Source organism: Amia ocellicauda, chromosome 8 (assembly GCF_036373705.1).
Source record: "Amia ocellicauda isolate fAmiCal2 chromosome 8, fAmiCal2.hap1, whole genome shotgun sequence".
Classification (NCBI taxonomy): Eukaryota; Metazoa; Chordata; class Actinopteri; order Amiiformes; family Amiidae; genus Amia; species Amia ocellicauda.
In genome coordinates, this window is record NC_089857.1 from 20,218,501 (window position 1) to 20,234,040 (window position 15,540).

Genomic DNA, 15,540 nt, shown 5'->3' on the forward strand with positions numbered 1-15,540 from the left:
AGAGGGAGGGGTAGTGTTTACAGTCAACACCCCCGCGCTGACTCAGCACTCTGCCCGGGACAGTGCAGCAGGAGTTTCTCAGCTGTTGAACAGAAACGCCCCGAGCTAAGATTAGACCCTCCCTGCTCTGAATGTTGAAAACACAGCAGGCCTGTCGGCGTTTCCAGGGCTGATTCTGTGTGAAAGGACCAGCCATACGTTAAATCTCTGATTGAGATGAATTCTCGGAGACAGGCCTACAGACATTTACTTGTAATGGAGAGAAAACACTTTATTTTTGTAATGGTGGGATACAGGAAGTCTCCAAATAAAACACAAAATAGTTTCTAATATTCTCTTAATTCCTCTGTAGTCACGGACCAGATCAAAATAGCTTGTTGGACTTGAGGGACCGTGCTTTTTGGAATTACTTATTTTAAAAATGTTGATAAGCAACTTTCCCTGTGTAATTTGCTATATTTCAATTGATCTCAAATTAGTGTAAATGCATTTATTGGCTGAACTAATCTAATGCAAGTTTCACTTGTAGTTTTTCATGAAAACCACATTAAACAAGCCTACTATCTGATTAAAATGGCAATGGTTAATTAAAAAAAGTGGGCAAATGGGATATGGAACCGACCTTAAATTCCTAAAGAATATTTTAATTTGCAATCATAATGTGTTGCCGGATTAATTGTAATGTTTCTTATGAAAAGAAATTGTTGCCGATGTGACTTTAAAATATGAATAAAGTATTTAGAATGGGGTAATAATCCTCTAATAGGAGTGACCTAATGACCTTTCATCACAGGAGCTGAGCCAGTAACTCAGCAAAACAATGTGCTGTGCTATGCAACATTTTTTAGTAGTCATAATTGTTAAGCATCTGACACTAGGTTTTGAAGAGAACAGTCTAATTGCAGCCTAAAAGCACAGGGGATGAGAGCAGTGCGTGAGGACGCCGGTCTGGGCAGTTAGCTGCGCTTGGGGTGTTTCTGTACACAGGCCAGGAACTCCTCCACGTCGTCGGGGGAGCCCAAGATGCAGGGCACACGCTGGTGGATGCTCTCCGGCTGCACGTCCAGCACGCGCTGGGTCCCTGTGGTCGCGACGCCCCCCGCCTGCTCCACGATGAACGCTATGGGGTTGCATTCATACAGGAGTCTCAGCTGCGCAAGGGGAAACAGACAAACAATGGTTGATTGTGGTGCGCAGTCTCGCAACTAGCTCATCTTGAAATGTTACTTGATATTATTTGATATCTATCGTGCCTGTAGGGGGAGTGTTTTTTGTTTGTTTGTTTGTTTGTTTTCTTTTCAGATCTTTATGCTTTAAGGTTTCCAAGAGATCAAGTCACCCACAGACTAGTAAAACCAGACTCCCAATGACCGTTACCAGTAGGAAATTCAACTAGTATAGGTTTAGGATGAAGTTACAATGCTTGATTTTGCAGAACAGACATGTCAGGAGCTTCCAGCAGACATTTCATATATTTATGTAGTATACGGCTGCGTTGTTTCCATACAGACTGATTCCACTCTTATCAGGAAGGAAGGCAATGTTCTACAGGAAATGCAATTGTTTTATCCCTCTGGGACTTCAGAGTTATATTTGATCAGCATGGCCACAGTACATTTGGAGTACTCCCAGGATTTGGCCTTGAAATGAATGTATTAATAATAAACACAAGTCTGTAGAAAGGCATTATCAAACATTTATGTTATTTCCATTGATTACATTACCTTTCCTTTAGGGCTCTTCTTATTGGCTGGATACATGAAGATCCCTCCATATATCAGAGTGCGGTGAACATCAGCTACCATAGAGCCTACATACCTGGAGCCATAAGGTTCACTGCCATCCTGCAATTAAAACACACGTCAGATATTAGTCTGGCAGTTCTGCTCAACGCTCTGCAGATTTCTGGGTCTAGCTTAGCAAGCAAATGTAGCGGAAGATTACTGTAAATAATCAGAAAAGTGAAAGTATATTTCTAGGAGGGCATGCCTCATATTGTTCTATGTATAAACCCATCCCAGGCAAATCTTTAAAGGTTCAAACTCATTATGGGTTGTTTATATTTCCTGTGGAAGATGTTAAACAATGTGTAATTGGTATAATAATGCCTTCTTTATTTCAGCATTCACCTCCATGACTTAAAACATTATATGCTCTGGAGTATTCTTACAAACAGTGCCTGTGCTAGTATCATATTACTGAAACAAGCGCTACTGTGTTTAACAATCTGTGTGTCAATTATTGCTGTGAAGGTTAACAGATCTCAGGGGTAATTAGCTGGTTGTTCTAACCCCCCCTGGATTGAATAACCTTTTTCTTTTGTGAATTACAGTGAAAATATTCTGTCCTGCAAAGATAATTAAATGCATTTTACTTTTTTTTAAGGCTAAAAGATAAAACTTGAAAGTATGGTTCCTGCATTTCAGTTTTGCTATTGTCAAAATGTAAATGCAGTACAGATCTTTACTTACTGAAATTATGTTAACCTAACCAATATAATTTTCTTTTCATATATATATATTAATAGAACACCATCCCTACTGTGAAGCATGGTGGTGGCAGCATCATGTTATGGGGATGTTTCTCATTTGCAGGGAGGGGGGCACTTGTTGGGAGAGAAGGGAATGGAATGGAGAAACGTACAGAAAAGATCTGCCTTCTGGAAGAAAGCTGAAACTGGGACGGAAGTTTACCTTTCAGCATGGCAATGCCCCAAAGCACACAGCCAAAACTACACTGGAGTGGCTAAGGACCAAAAAGGTAAATGTCCCTGAGTGGCCGAGTCAGACTCCCAAAATCTAATTGACAATTTGTGGCCTGACTTGAAGATTGCTGTCCATCAACGCTCCCTAAGCAACTTGACAGAGCTGGAACAGTTTTATTAAGAACAACAGTCAATATTGCCAAATCTAGGTGTGCACAGTTTTTAGAGACCCATCCCAACAGACTCAGCTGTAATTGCTGTAAAAGGTGCTTTCACCAAGTATGGAGACTTATCTAATTTGTAATAAATATATTTTTTCACAATAGAAAGTAGTATGGTGTGTAGATAAGTGGAAAAAATCCTAATTTAAATACATGCAACTCAGAGGCACTGACACAACAAAATGTGAAAAATGTATAGACTTTCTACAGGCACATATATTTATATAGTTATTTTGCATATCTTTTTAATTATCTGATAATCAGCATTAATAATGAAAATGTTTAATGACTTATAATTTAAATTCACAGCAATATTGTTCAGTCAAGTAAACTCAACTGATTTGTAAGGGGAAAATAAGTTGGCAGGCAGTTTCCTTGTTCACACTATGTACTTACTGTTATCTGATTTGCTACGTTTTAGGTAAACTCACATGATATTCACTTTTATGTCTATTACTCAGTTGTTCGACGTGTACGTTGCCTGACTGCTCTCAGATAGAGTCAGTTATGTCAGTCATTAATAAATGTCCAAAGCTGTGTTTTGAACGAGCAGCTTGATAAGCAACTGCTGATCAACCAACCAACCAACATTGCAGGCGGGTCAAAGTTCACACACTGCACTGGAAAACAAGAAAATAAGAAACATTTCCATAAGAAACAGATGTAGTAGAAAGGAATACTTCTTCATTTACTTCTTTAAGGTGTTTGAAGTCCTTTTTCTTAAAATATATACAGTAACATATATTAGATTAAAATGTTCAAGACTCAGGATAGGGAAGGCAGTGAAGTCACATGAGATGTCCAGTTGATTCACAAAGTTAGGTCATGTGGACCATTTTGCAACAAGTGCCATCTCCTTAAAAAGACACTTGGCACTTTTAAAGAAGCTGCTGATAATCACGCTGTGTTTGCAAGGCTCTCCATGGGTGTGTTTGTTCATTTCTGTTATCTCCTTGTGTGGGCAAATGTGCTGTCATGGGATAGATCACAATGGAACTTAGGTAACAGCCTATAGCACACATCAATGTTGCCTTCCTTTGATCATGGCACTTTTAATTTTAAAGTGAGAATATGTATTGTTATTCATACCAAACCCTCTTGTTAGGCTTACAAATGACTTGATCACCAACCCCCGTCAACACACCAGTATGAAGGTAAGCCCTATCTACAACCCAGACAAACATCAACCCTGATATGTCAGTTTCCCAGAAGACGCTTATCCTTCAAATTGATTATTTTTGCTGATCAGGCCAAAAGGCAGGAGATGAGTAATTTGAAGGAAGGTAAAGAGGAAGGAATTCAAAGGCTTTGCAGCTGATGCCAAAAGCTTAAGTTTTCATTTGAGAGATAACAGGAAAAAAACAACCAAAAAGCCATGTCATCTGCAAAAACTTTTGTTCTCTGCCAACAATCTGAGTCTTCTCGATCCCTTTGCATGAAGCCAAGTTATTTTCCTGGGAAACTGGCCAGGTAGTCCATTTACATGTGTGTTGTTTTATTACACACTTTTGTGCTGTTGCTTCATCTTAGTGCATTCATTGTCCAATCAGTCTAGTCTGTACATATTCAACCCAGGTGTACCGAGGAAGCAAACACTGCAGTCACGGACCTATGACTTTATGAATGCTATCACTTGCTTTTGCAGTGCAAGTCAGAAACTTTCAAAGTTAGGAAACTCATGAATAACACCATCATGTGCTTGGCTTGGGCATTCGGCAACACAGCAACGCGTTGTTTAGGACTCTGAAACACACTCCCAGTACAGTCAGCATTTTTTTTTTTTGCCATTATACACCTTTTGTTTGAGATAAAACATTATTGAAAGTCTTTTATATTTTGGCTTGTTAATTGAATTGTGGGCAGATATTGGTCAACAGTAACAGACATTCAAGTTTTATTAGCTTTCAATCTAAATAAAAAAAACAAATGTTAGAAAGTACTGAGGAAATAGATGCCCACATCAAAAGCACTATATTTAATTTAGATTACTGTATTTATTCATGTGTCATACCTCTGGGAACTTCTTTTTCTTCAAATATTCGGTCACGTCCGGGTCAAAGTACTTAGCATAGCCTTCATTAACACTATATATCTTCCCCTTTTTCTTCATCTTGATGTTTCTGTCCACAAGGATAAATTCTCCAACTGCCTGAAAAGAAATGGTCAAGAGTTAATAATATATCTTTTAATAATTAAAAGAGTTAATACTTAACAAGCAAGCAGAATATAGGTAACTGACAACGGTTTGATGTAAAATACAAGCAAGGTGTCACTGATTTATTCTGCTTCCTAAAATAAATTAAAGCTTCACCCCATGTGGCCAAAACTGAATTCCACATGTGTCACTTAATGTAGGATTTCTGTTTACCCAGTTCCTGCGGTCTGCCCAACACCCGAAAGACATGGGTTTGAAATCTGTGGATTGGCAGGGGGCTCAAAGCTTTGATTTACTTGTAAAAGCACCTATATGTGGTTCACCAGCCCTGTGTCATTTGGGTGAAATACTCACTGGATCCAGCATGAAGCAGTTCACTCCTTGTCCAGTAGTGAGTGCAACAAGGGTGGCACTGCCATAGAGGGCATAACCAGCTGCAACAATGTCCTTGCCTGGCACCAGGGCATCTTTCTCAGAGGGCTCTGTTTCTGTGGTCTGGGTAGAGAAAGAACCAGTTGCTTCTCTCACTGAGATGCAGACAGACAAGTAGATAGATAGATAGATAGACAGATCTTCCTGCACAACTTTTAAGGATATTAGGAAATAAGGATATAATTCCAAATGTCTTGCGATTATAATCAATTCAGCTTGAGTACAATAAACCAACTACTTCAATCTATGAGAACAAGTATTGTGTATCCTTTAATATAGATACACTTACCTTTCTGTAGATGGCGAAAATTGTACCTATGGAAGCCAAGCAGTCTATGTTGGAGGAGCCATCGAGTGGGTCAAAACAGACAACGTATTTACCCTGTGTGTGTGAAAGAGAGAGATGGAGCAAGTAAGAAATACACACCTGCATAGTTTTGTCACGGGTGTGCGTCTGTGGATTGGTTTTAGTCCAGTGTGTGGTATAGGCCAACATTAATTGTAATTTTCATACTCTGTGAATGGTTAATAAAACCATTAACAAATACCATTAAAAATCCAATACTGCAATGAGCTGCAGAAGAGAATCAAACATTCACGAGGTATAATGTTAATGCATTTATATCTTTGCCTCTCTTTAATAATTTATATGTGTACAGCCTTCGGTCTTGAGTTTCAAGGCTAGGCTCTTTCTCCTCCTCACACAATGGGATTTCCTCCATGTTCAGGCAGTCTCGAGACGCCATCTACTGGCGCTGTGTCACACTGAGCCTACCCTTCTCTCCGGTGGGGTGATCAGTGCTTCTTTGTTCTCCTCAGAGACCAACACACAGGTGCTGTAGGATGACTGCAACATATTGATGACCAGGTCATTGGACAGAACATCCAGCTTCTTCACTTGGTCCCCAGTGACGTTCATGGTGCCCGCAATGCCATACCTTGACCACAGAACAGATCACAGGATGAATCAGTCTATCCATGTTTATTTACACAGTTCATTCACCCCTGTGACTCCAAGGTGGTACCATCCACTACAAGCCCAAGATCTCTCTGCTCATCTTCTCATGGTGCCCTGATTGTCCTTGAACTCTCCTGCCCCCTTGTGGTGGAAGCAGGTACCACCATACAACACATATCTCAGCTATTCAAACTGCACCTGTAGACCCCATGATCCCTCTCTTTGGTTTGCATTCTACCAATCAATTACTAGAACTGCTCATCATGAGCCGCCCACTACAGAATATATAATACGACAAATGTACTTCATGCTTTCTATTCAAATGTGGTGTAATATCATTCTTCACCCCATTTGCCGAAGTTGGCGAATCTTCCATGATGTGTTTCATCACTGTATAGTTTATTGTTTTGTCCTGTATCTTGCATTTCTTTTGTACAGTTTAGTATGTTGACACCTTGATAAGCACCTGTTGATGTAGCATGCAGCGACCACACTGCAGCTGATTGTGTGTCTATGAACAGTGCACCACTGCTGGAGAGTTAAACCAGTCTGGAACAAGAAAAGGAAGCATTTTCCACATTATTTGAATTCCGCTTCTGAAAAGGTATGTAAAGATAAGTTCTAGACAATTTGAATCCCTTTGTATTTCAGATGGGTAGCTGTGCCCTAATGTTTATTTCCTCTAATTGATGTTTATCAATATTAGCAAGCGGATCTTGGAATCTTTTTTGAACACATAGCACTGGTACATCAATGTGTCGAAATGTCTGAAAGTAAATTAGAAATGGACTAAAAATGCTTTTACTTTAAACAGGCAGTTTTTAAGATCGATAGATGATTAAGGCCTATATTAATTAAAGAGAATTAAAGAGATATCTTTGAAACGGTCAGAGATGGAAGAAGTACTGAAAAATCCTACTCAAATAGAAGTACTGTTACTTTGATGAAATTTTACTCAAGTAAAAGTGCTGGTATAAAAAACGACTCAAGTAAAATTAAAAAGTAGTTCATTTAAAAAGTACTCGGAGTTCAAGTTACATAGTTACTTTTAACAAAGCCTTGTCACGTGATCTCCAATCAAACACTAACACTATATATGTATATATATATATATATATATATATATATATTAGTATTTAAGGGGGTAGCAGCCATGACAGGCACTCAAACCCCGGGCTCCCACGCCAACGTGCAGCGATCTTACCGCATCACTAAAAGGCCCATCACTCCACTACCCTCTGGCACGCTATTTATATATATATATATATATATTTTTTATTTTATTTTATTTTATTTTTTTTCTGTAAAAATACCAGCTGTAGCTGGTGTTTAAATAAATAAATACAAATAAAATCAGAATACCAAATTACCTAGAACACAAAGAAATGTTCATATAACTTTATTGTTAGTTTATTGTGGGGAACATCACTGGTCAGGACAGGAGGCTGTATTTGGGAAAGACTAAAATGAATGACAAAACAGAATGCCCATTGACTATAATAGGGAGTGGAATGCCCATACACTACAATGGGAAAAACAGCAGGGCAGTCTATTTCTCCAAATCCCACACAGGAATGCAAAAATCCTAAATATATATATATATATATATATTCTGTCATCTACATTTATGTACACTCAGATAAGTTCAACCTTATCTGAAAAAACTGTGTAAATGGCCAACTGTATGTAAAATAATGTGATATCTTGAAACAATTGTAAATCACCCTTAATAAAGTATCTGCATAGAAATATTAATAATAAAGACTATTAATAAGCAATTAACAGCAATAAAGACATCAGCATTATGATAATTAACTGCTTAACTCTCTTTTTATTTGCTTTGCATACTTCAGAAAATACTTTCAATAAGTTATTTCTATTTTATTCAATTTTAATATTAAAGCAATTGGTTTTATGAATTCAGATATGAAGTATTGTGCATTTTTTTCTGCAGTAGAAAATGTTTGTTTAGTTTTTTAAAGTAAATGAACCAATGAAATGTGAGAGGGCATGGTTCTTTGTTGTCAATGCAGGGAATGGTACCATGGAGCTTGCCTTTCAACAAACCATGCAACTTCCAAAGTATTTCATTTGTGAGACCTGCTTGTAAATTTGGATTTGGATTTGGATTTGGAGATACAGGCAGTCAAACCTATGTGTGCTGTTTTCAGTGAATTTTCGATATTCCAGGTCTGTCATTCCATAGAAAGCAGCTGTCATTCCACTTTTATGTTTCATATGAGGTTATTTTAAAGAAAGCGTATTTAGGATTTTAGGATTCCTGTGTGGGATTTGGAGATATATACTGCCCTGTTGTTTTCCCCATTGTAGTCTTTGGGCATTCCCCCATTTTCATTGGGCATTCCGTTTTGTCATTCGTTTTAGTGGTTTCTAGCATTGGGATTACAAAACATAACTCGTTTTAGATTAAACTGTGTATACTATGTGAAAAGGGTACCCTCTAGGAGTATATCCATAACAAGAACCTGAATTATGTGTGGAATTGACTTCATTATCGCGTTTTGCTACGAAGCTCTTCAAATGTTTGCTCACTAATAGGGCTGTAACGATTCCACACATAAATAAACTATAAATAAATACATTTCACTCAAATATTTAGTGACATAGAGTAACGTATAAGCGGGAGTGCACACACGCAGAGATATTTACTGTCTGCTGACATTTCGTTTTTAGCCATATATATTAATTAATTAATTAATTCATCACGACTTGTTGAAAGAGTTGGCATTTACAGTGTTGGCATTGGTCATTTCAGGACAATGAACAGACTGTACCAAACAAACGTCACTAGTTTCCTATCACTGCTTTACTGCAGCCACCATTGGCCTACAAAACTCACCAATACACACACATCTTGTGCGTTAAAAAAGCTTCTGTAAACTCTTTGCACACTAGAATTTGCGAGCTGCACTGCACAACTAGCCAAGTTATTTCTGATCAGAGAGAAGAGTACCGTTATCACACAGTCAGACCTGCTGCTTCTCTTGCGCAGCTACGGCAAGGACTTACATGTGAGCCAGGCCCGCCTTCCTGACAGCTGAGGAGATGGCCTTTATGGCCGTCAGCATGGAGTTGAGCAGCTGGGTCAGCTCCCCGGTGCCCTTGGCTTTCCTGCCCTGCTCCATGACGAAGCGGGTCAGGGTGATCACGTCCACATCGAAGGGAGATTGATCCGACATGTTGCACTCTGCTTTCTCTCACACACTCACAGTTGTGTGAAGTGAATAAGACCAGGAGGCTGTGGGTAAGAATAACAAGGCAGTCCCCTTTTCTAAGATGTTAGAAGGCCCAGAGCCAGGGATATATTTGTATTACGACTGTTGGCAGTATCGTGTGACTGAAATGCCACTGGTGTCCAGTAATGTACAACTCCTAAGGCTGTGTTACTTTTAACCCAGATGACAAAAAGTGAATTTAAACAGGCTGGTAATAAGTACCTTTGCCATTTTATCTTGCCACCTGAGACATATTTTCCTTATCCAAGTGTTTTTCTGGTTTGTCAGTTTTGTTTTGTCTGTATTTTCTTTAAAAATACATATCATTTTTCCTTTTCATATAACGTAATCTCTGCGGTCTTGACAATTATTTTTGATTTCACAAATGGACACATTGGGTCAGCATCAATACACGCAATTCCAGTGTGGAAATGTCAATAGTCCATGTCCTGAACTTGACCTTTTTTGGTAAAGGTCACCCTCTCTAGATATGGCATCTTGGAAGTCTGATACTTGAACGTGTTGAGAGTTGAACGAAAAGTCTAAATCAGTCTTACAGTTGAGACGTGCTCTGCCACAATCGTTCTTGTGTTTCAGAAAAACTTATTTTTTCTGTAAAAAAGTCTGTAAAAGGTCAAATAAGTAACGCTTATGTACCAGCAGGCAGATTTTAAAGCACAATGGCTCCCAATTCTTCTATTCATATGTAATTGGTTTGGGATTGTTCAAACACTACTTATATTACAATCTGTCCAGACTATTTTATATATTAAAGTGTAGTTTATGTTAGCTGCAGAATTTTAGAAAAACTGATCGAAGACTGGCAGTAATGGACAAAAAAAGCACACCAACATATTCCCAAAAGAACCCTAAATAAAAAAAGTTGGAATCCACAAACAGTTTCTTTTTTTTTTTTATTCATTAATTTCTTTCAGGGAAACACAGTGGAAAAAGTTTTGTAATGGTCCCATTCACATTTGTCCGCTCGACTGTCCAATTTTAAACACAGAACAGATTTCTTCAAAGACAGCTTGTGGAATCATCGCTTAAAATAAACCGATACTGACAAATACATTCACATTACCATCCTCTCACAGGTAATAATGCAAGGAAACATGACTTGGTTTGAGCAGTTCTTTGGTTACACAACCCTGGGTCGCAGCTATAGTCGATGGATGTTCCCCACACCTCTGGTCCAGTTGTACAGTTGGTCTTCAGGCCCTTCAGCTCTGAGGCCTTACTTGCTGGCGTGTTTCTGGACTATGGCAATGTACTCCTGGACGTCCTCTGGGGATCCCAGCACCACCGGGACCCTCTGGTGAATGGAGTCAGGTTTGATGTCCAGCACGTTCATGCTCCCAGTGGTTGCCATGCCACCAGCCTGCTCCATGATGAACGCCATAGGGTTGCATTCATACAGCAGCCTCAGCTAGACGAGAGAAGGGAGAGATCTGTTATAATACACTGTGCACTGTAGTAAATCAGTTTAAATGTGCCAAAGCAGGTTTGTTAAAGGGACTGTGATTGTAGTTCCAGCAGCTCCATATCAACCACTGTGCCAGTTTCTAGTGTGCAGCGCAGAAAGCCGACAACGCAGAGAAATGTTTAACACCAGGTTCTCAATCTCTCTGCTTAATGGCATACAACAGAAGACAATTACAAATATTCACACTGGATGTAAAATCTATTACAGCTTTTTATGCTCTATCGCATTTAACGACGAGCCATTGCATATGCACGAGTTAAACAAACCTTTCATCGCAATTTCAATCCATGCAAGCTAAAACAATCGTACATGCGATTTAATCTGTTCCGGTGATAGTTTGTATCTATACCTACATGGCACAATTACAGAACAAAAAGCGTGACATTCAATAAGGAACCACACCACTGACTGCCATAATGTCTTAACATCAGATAAACGTTTTTCATTTAAACAAAAAACCTCCTTACCTTTCCTTTAGGGCTCTTGACATTGGCGGGGTACAGAAAGATTCCTCCGTACACCAGGGTACGATGCACATCGGCCACCATGGAGCCAACGTATCTCCCACCATAGGGCTCGCTGCCATCCTACCCAACAACAACGGTCACCGAATTAGACTAACAGCAGTAACGCTACAGCAGTTATTAATATTGCTCTTCTGCTTCATGCAACCTAATGAGATTTTAGGTCTCATTTTGCTTTCACTAGATCCTAAAATATAGCCTTCTGCCTCTAGAGGCCGGTGCTTTGTCTGCTAAAAAACGTACCTCAGGAAACTTCTTTTTCTTCAAATACTCCGTCACTGCCGGGTCAAAATACTTGGCGTAACCTTCATTGAGACTGTAAATCTTCCCCTTCTTCTTTATCCTGACATCTTTATCCACCAGAATGAACTCTCCAATAGCCTGAAAGAGAAGTTAAAGTGGAATTAAGATTAAGTGTGGCCTAATATACCAGTTATTCCTAAAGGGCGTGCAATCTGATCGAAATAGGCCTCCTACACTGTGGACTACGGCCTTGTTATTTGTGCTCCACTGAGAAGCAAGGCAAAAGGAAACCAATTTAAAATCAATTAAAATTACCCTTTGAGGCCACCGTCTCCTAAGATATGAAACACTGCAAGGAGGAGGCAGAGGAAGTTGTGTGCCAAACAAGGAATTCACCAGGATGAATTCACCAACTGAGACCAAGGCGCTGAGAATTAAAGTGTTTTTCTCTAAGCACTAAAAACCCCACAGCACCTTGACTTACTGGGTCGAGCATAAAGCAGTTGACTCCCTGTCCAGTGGAGAGCACCATCATGGTGGCACTACCGTACAGGGCGTATCCGGCTGCCACGATGTTACGGCCCGGCTGCAGGGCATCCTTCTCATTGGGCTCATCCTCGGTTGTCTAGGATAGAAAATACCATTTATTCATATGACTAGAATTGTGTTTAAACTTTTCAGATTTCCACCCAGGCTTCTTCTGGGGCCTTACACTGACGTCAGTTTATCTTCATGAGAAAGTTGGTCTTGGACTTTTGAAGTATTAAGGACATCATTTGAGCCAAACCTTTCTGTAGATGGCAAATATGGTCCCGATTGATGCGAGGCAGTCGATGTTTGAAGAGCCATCCAGAGGGTCAAAGCAGACCACATATTTGCCCTAAAAAAAGGGGCAACTTTGGGTTAGTAAAGTCACCATTTGTATTGGTCACAGCATATTCAGGTTCACATTGTAACTGGTGTAGCAACTTCATTTTGATTTCATGGGATAACACGCAATTAAAATACAAACTCGCTTGGAATCATTTGAGTAAAAAATCTCACCCTCTTGTCGGCCTCCACGATGATGGCTTTCTCATCTTCTTCGGAGACCAGCACACAGGAGGTGAAGGAAGACTTGATCATGTTGACCACCAGGTCATTGGAGAGGACATCCAGCTTCTTCACCTGGTCTCCTGTCACGTTGGTGCTGCCTGCAATGCCATAGCTGGGCAAGAAAGAGAGACGATCAGTGATGGCTGGACAATCACAGTGTTTTCTTCTACAAAAACAGCTCCTGCACAACTGAAAGAAGTTAGGCTAACAGTAAAAGCCTTGATGTTTTCTACTCAAGATGGACAGAAAGACAGGGAAAATAAACAAGTAAATTCCCAAAATGAAATTTGTCTTTAAGGCTGTCATATTTGCACGTGCATAATTGCCACTCAAACTAGTACCATATATTAATTTGTTTTAAGAAACCCATATTCTGTAATATTCTACAGTTTTGACAATTAATCGCAGCAATACTCATTCTACTACAAACAAGAACTTTGGCCGAGGCTTGAAACTCAACAGCAATGAACTAGTGTCTCTCTGCTGCACAGGCAGTGAACTGCAACTACACCCACAGCAAACAATGAGAGGCTTGTTATTCTCAGCCATGTAAGTGTGACACTGCAGTTCTTCTGTCTGATGGAGGAAGTGCTTGAAAATTTATTTAAAACCTGCCATCATCTTTCATCACCACACTTCCAAACACTGTCAGAATTACAACCACAGAAAAGTGGGTCACAAACACCTAGGACATGTACTGGCAACACCTGTGGCATTTCACTATAGGAAAATAATTGTAATGTAGCAAACATATCCCAAACAAAGTATGTCCAAAACATGAAAAACATGGGCATCCATTTTTAGCTTGATACATCTTCAACATTATAGTTGCTCTGCTTTATCTTGCTCTTCTAAATGCAATGTCTTATGCAATAAAGAAGAAATCTTAAAACACTATCTTTTGTTAATGAAAGAGGAATGAGTAAAAAAAAAAAAAAAAGTTTACTGCAGCAGTATAAACAGCAGTTTATATTTGAACCTTAAAGTTAATGGACATTTGTGAGACTCATGCTTTGCCATTCACAGACAATATTAATTAGATATAGCAATTGAGTGTAAAAGTATGAGGTAATCAATGAACAACACATCTTCCCACAAGACATCAGATGATCATGACTTGAAGGTTATATATCCTTGTCATGGCATATTTCCTAATGTGGGTTTGAGATATACAAACACTTCTGAAAGAGACTGCATTGTCTGAAGACCTGGGCAGTTTGTGGCAATGTCCTGACCCTGGACACTATTGCAGTCTAGCCTACAGCTTGTTACCCAAGGCAGTTAACCATTACTAATTCAATAATCACTTATTAACCTAAACGACTAAAACGGACTTAGTTCTAGACCAAATCAAAACCTTTGACCTACCCACAACGTACAAATCTGTACCTGATCAACGTTTCCATATTGCTTACTTATGCAAGTAAAGTGCATTCGCCTATGCTTCTGTAATAATAATAATAATAATAATATGCATTTCATTTTTGATTATTCATTTGCATCATCGGTGTGCAACATCAAAATCTGTGCACAGCTGTACACTTCTACACTGTATCTGCTTCTGCGTTTGCTTTATTGTGGCTGCAGTTTACAGTCATCTGCAGGAAGCTCTGGGGGTTTTCCGACCATGTTTATCCTGTTGCATAGTGAAAGTCGGTTGCCAAATGAAATACAGAGTATTAGCCTAAACTCTGCATCGCATTATAAGCAGCTACAACAAACATACATCTCACGGTCACTTTACGACGTTTCTACACATTTACAACGATTACAATTACAAAGAAGATTGGACGTCACTGCTACGTGTCAATCGCGCATGTGTGAGACGCGGATAAATACGTGACTTGCATCATTGACCATATTGGCCAACACACTGTAGTCGAGTTTAGAGAATAGTTCAGACAACTGCTTTAAAGCGTCAAATAGTACTTGGAGCATGCATGAGTGGATGCATTGGACTTCTGTGCACACGACATAAACCGTGCATTGCACATGTCCCCGTCTGTTTAATTGAAAAGCTTTAAAAACTACGACTGCACATCGCATCCTACCCCCAGCAGCAGACACCTCGGTCGCGTTCGTGCGGCGCAGATTCCCGCAGTTCTGCGCAGCTCTGCCGGATCCCACCGCTGCCATTGGTGGAGCCGCGCAGAGCTGCGGGAATCTGCGCGGCACGAACGCGACCATCACAACGACACGACCCGCCACGTTGTACCTACAGGTTGGCAATGCCCGCTTTCCGGACCGCTGTGGAAATGGCTTTGATGGCCGTGCACATGGAGTTGAGCAGCGTGGTCAGCTCGCCCGTCCCTTTGGCCTTCCTGCCTTCCTCCAGCACGAATCGTGTCAGGGTGTTCACGTTGGTGTCGAAAGCCCCTTTGTCTGACATCTTGACAGCTGATGTGTGGCTTTGCTAGCTGCAGTGAGCAACGGGGGAGAGGGAAAGTAATGCTGCAGAGTTTTTAAAAGCCTGGGAACTGCTAAAA

The 15,540-nt window shown here is 39.9% G+C and overlaps 2 protein-coding genes across 2 annotated transcripts; both read right to left on the reverse strand.

Annotated features, from left to right (window-relative positions):
• Window positions 1-245: 245 nt before the first annotated feature.
• Window positions 246-9,755, reverse strand: LOC136754615 (fructose-1,6-bisphosphatase isozyme 2). The gene is made up of 7 exons (XM_066710600.1): window positions 9,501-9,755; window positions 6,288-6,450; window positions 5,802-5,894; window positions 5,435-5,575; window positions 4,937-5,074; window positions 1,725-1,844; window positions 246-1,151 (listed from the first exon to the last, which is right to left on the reverse strand). The coding sequence occupies exons 1-7, from the start codon at window positions 9,668-9,670 to the stop codon at window positions 957-959; spliced, it is 1,020 nt and encodes a 339-aa protein (XP_066566697.1). The 5' UTR covers window positions 9,671-9,755; the 3' UTR covers window positions 246-956.
• Window positions 9,756-10,603: 848 nt separating this feature from the next.
• LOC136754616 (fructose-1,6-bisphosphatase 1) lies at window positions 10,604-15,540 on the reverse strand. Its single transcript, XM_066710601.1, has 7 exons — window positions 15,274-15,540; window positions 13,004-13,166; window positions 12,747-12,839; window positions 12,444-12,584; window positions 11,960-12,097; window positions 11,660-11,779; window positions 10,604-11,135 (listed from the first exon to the last, which is right to left on the reverse strand). Exons 1-7 carry the CDS (start codon window positions 15,441-15,443, stop codon window positions 10,944-10,946), a joined length of 1,017 nt encoding a protein of 338 aa, XP_066566698.1. The 5' UTR covers window positions 15,444-15,540; the 3' UTR covers window positions 10,604-10,943.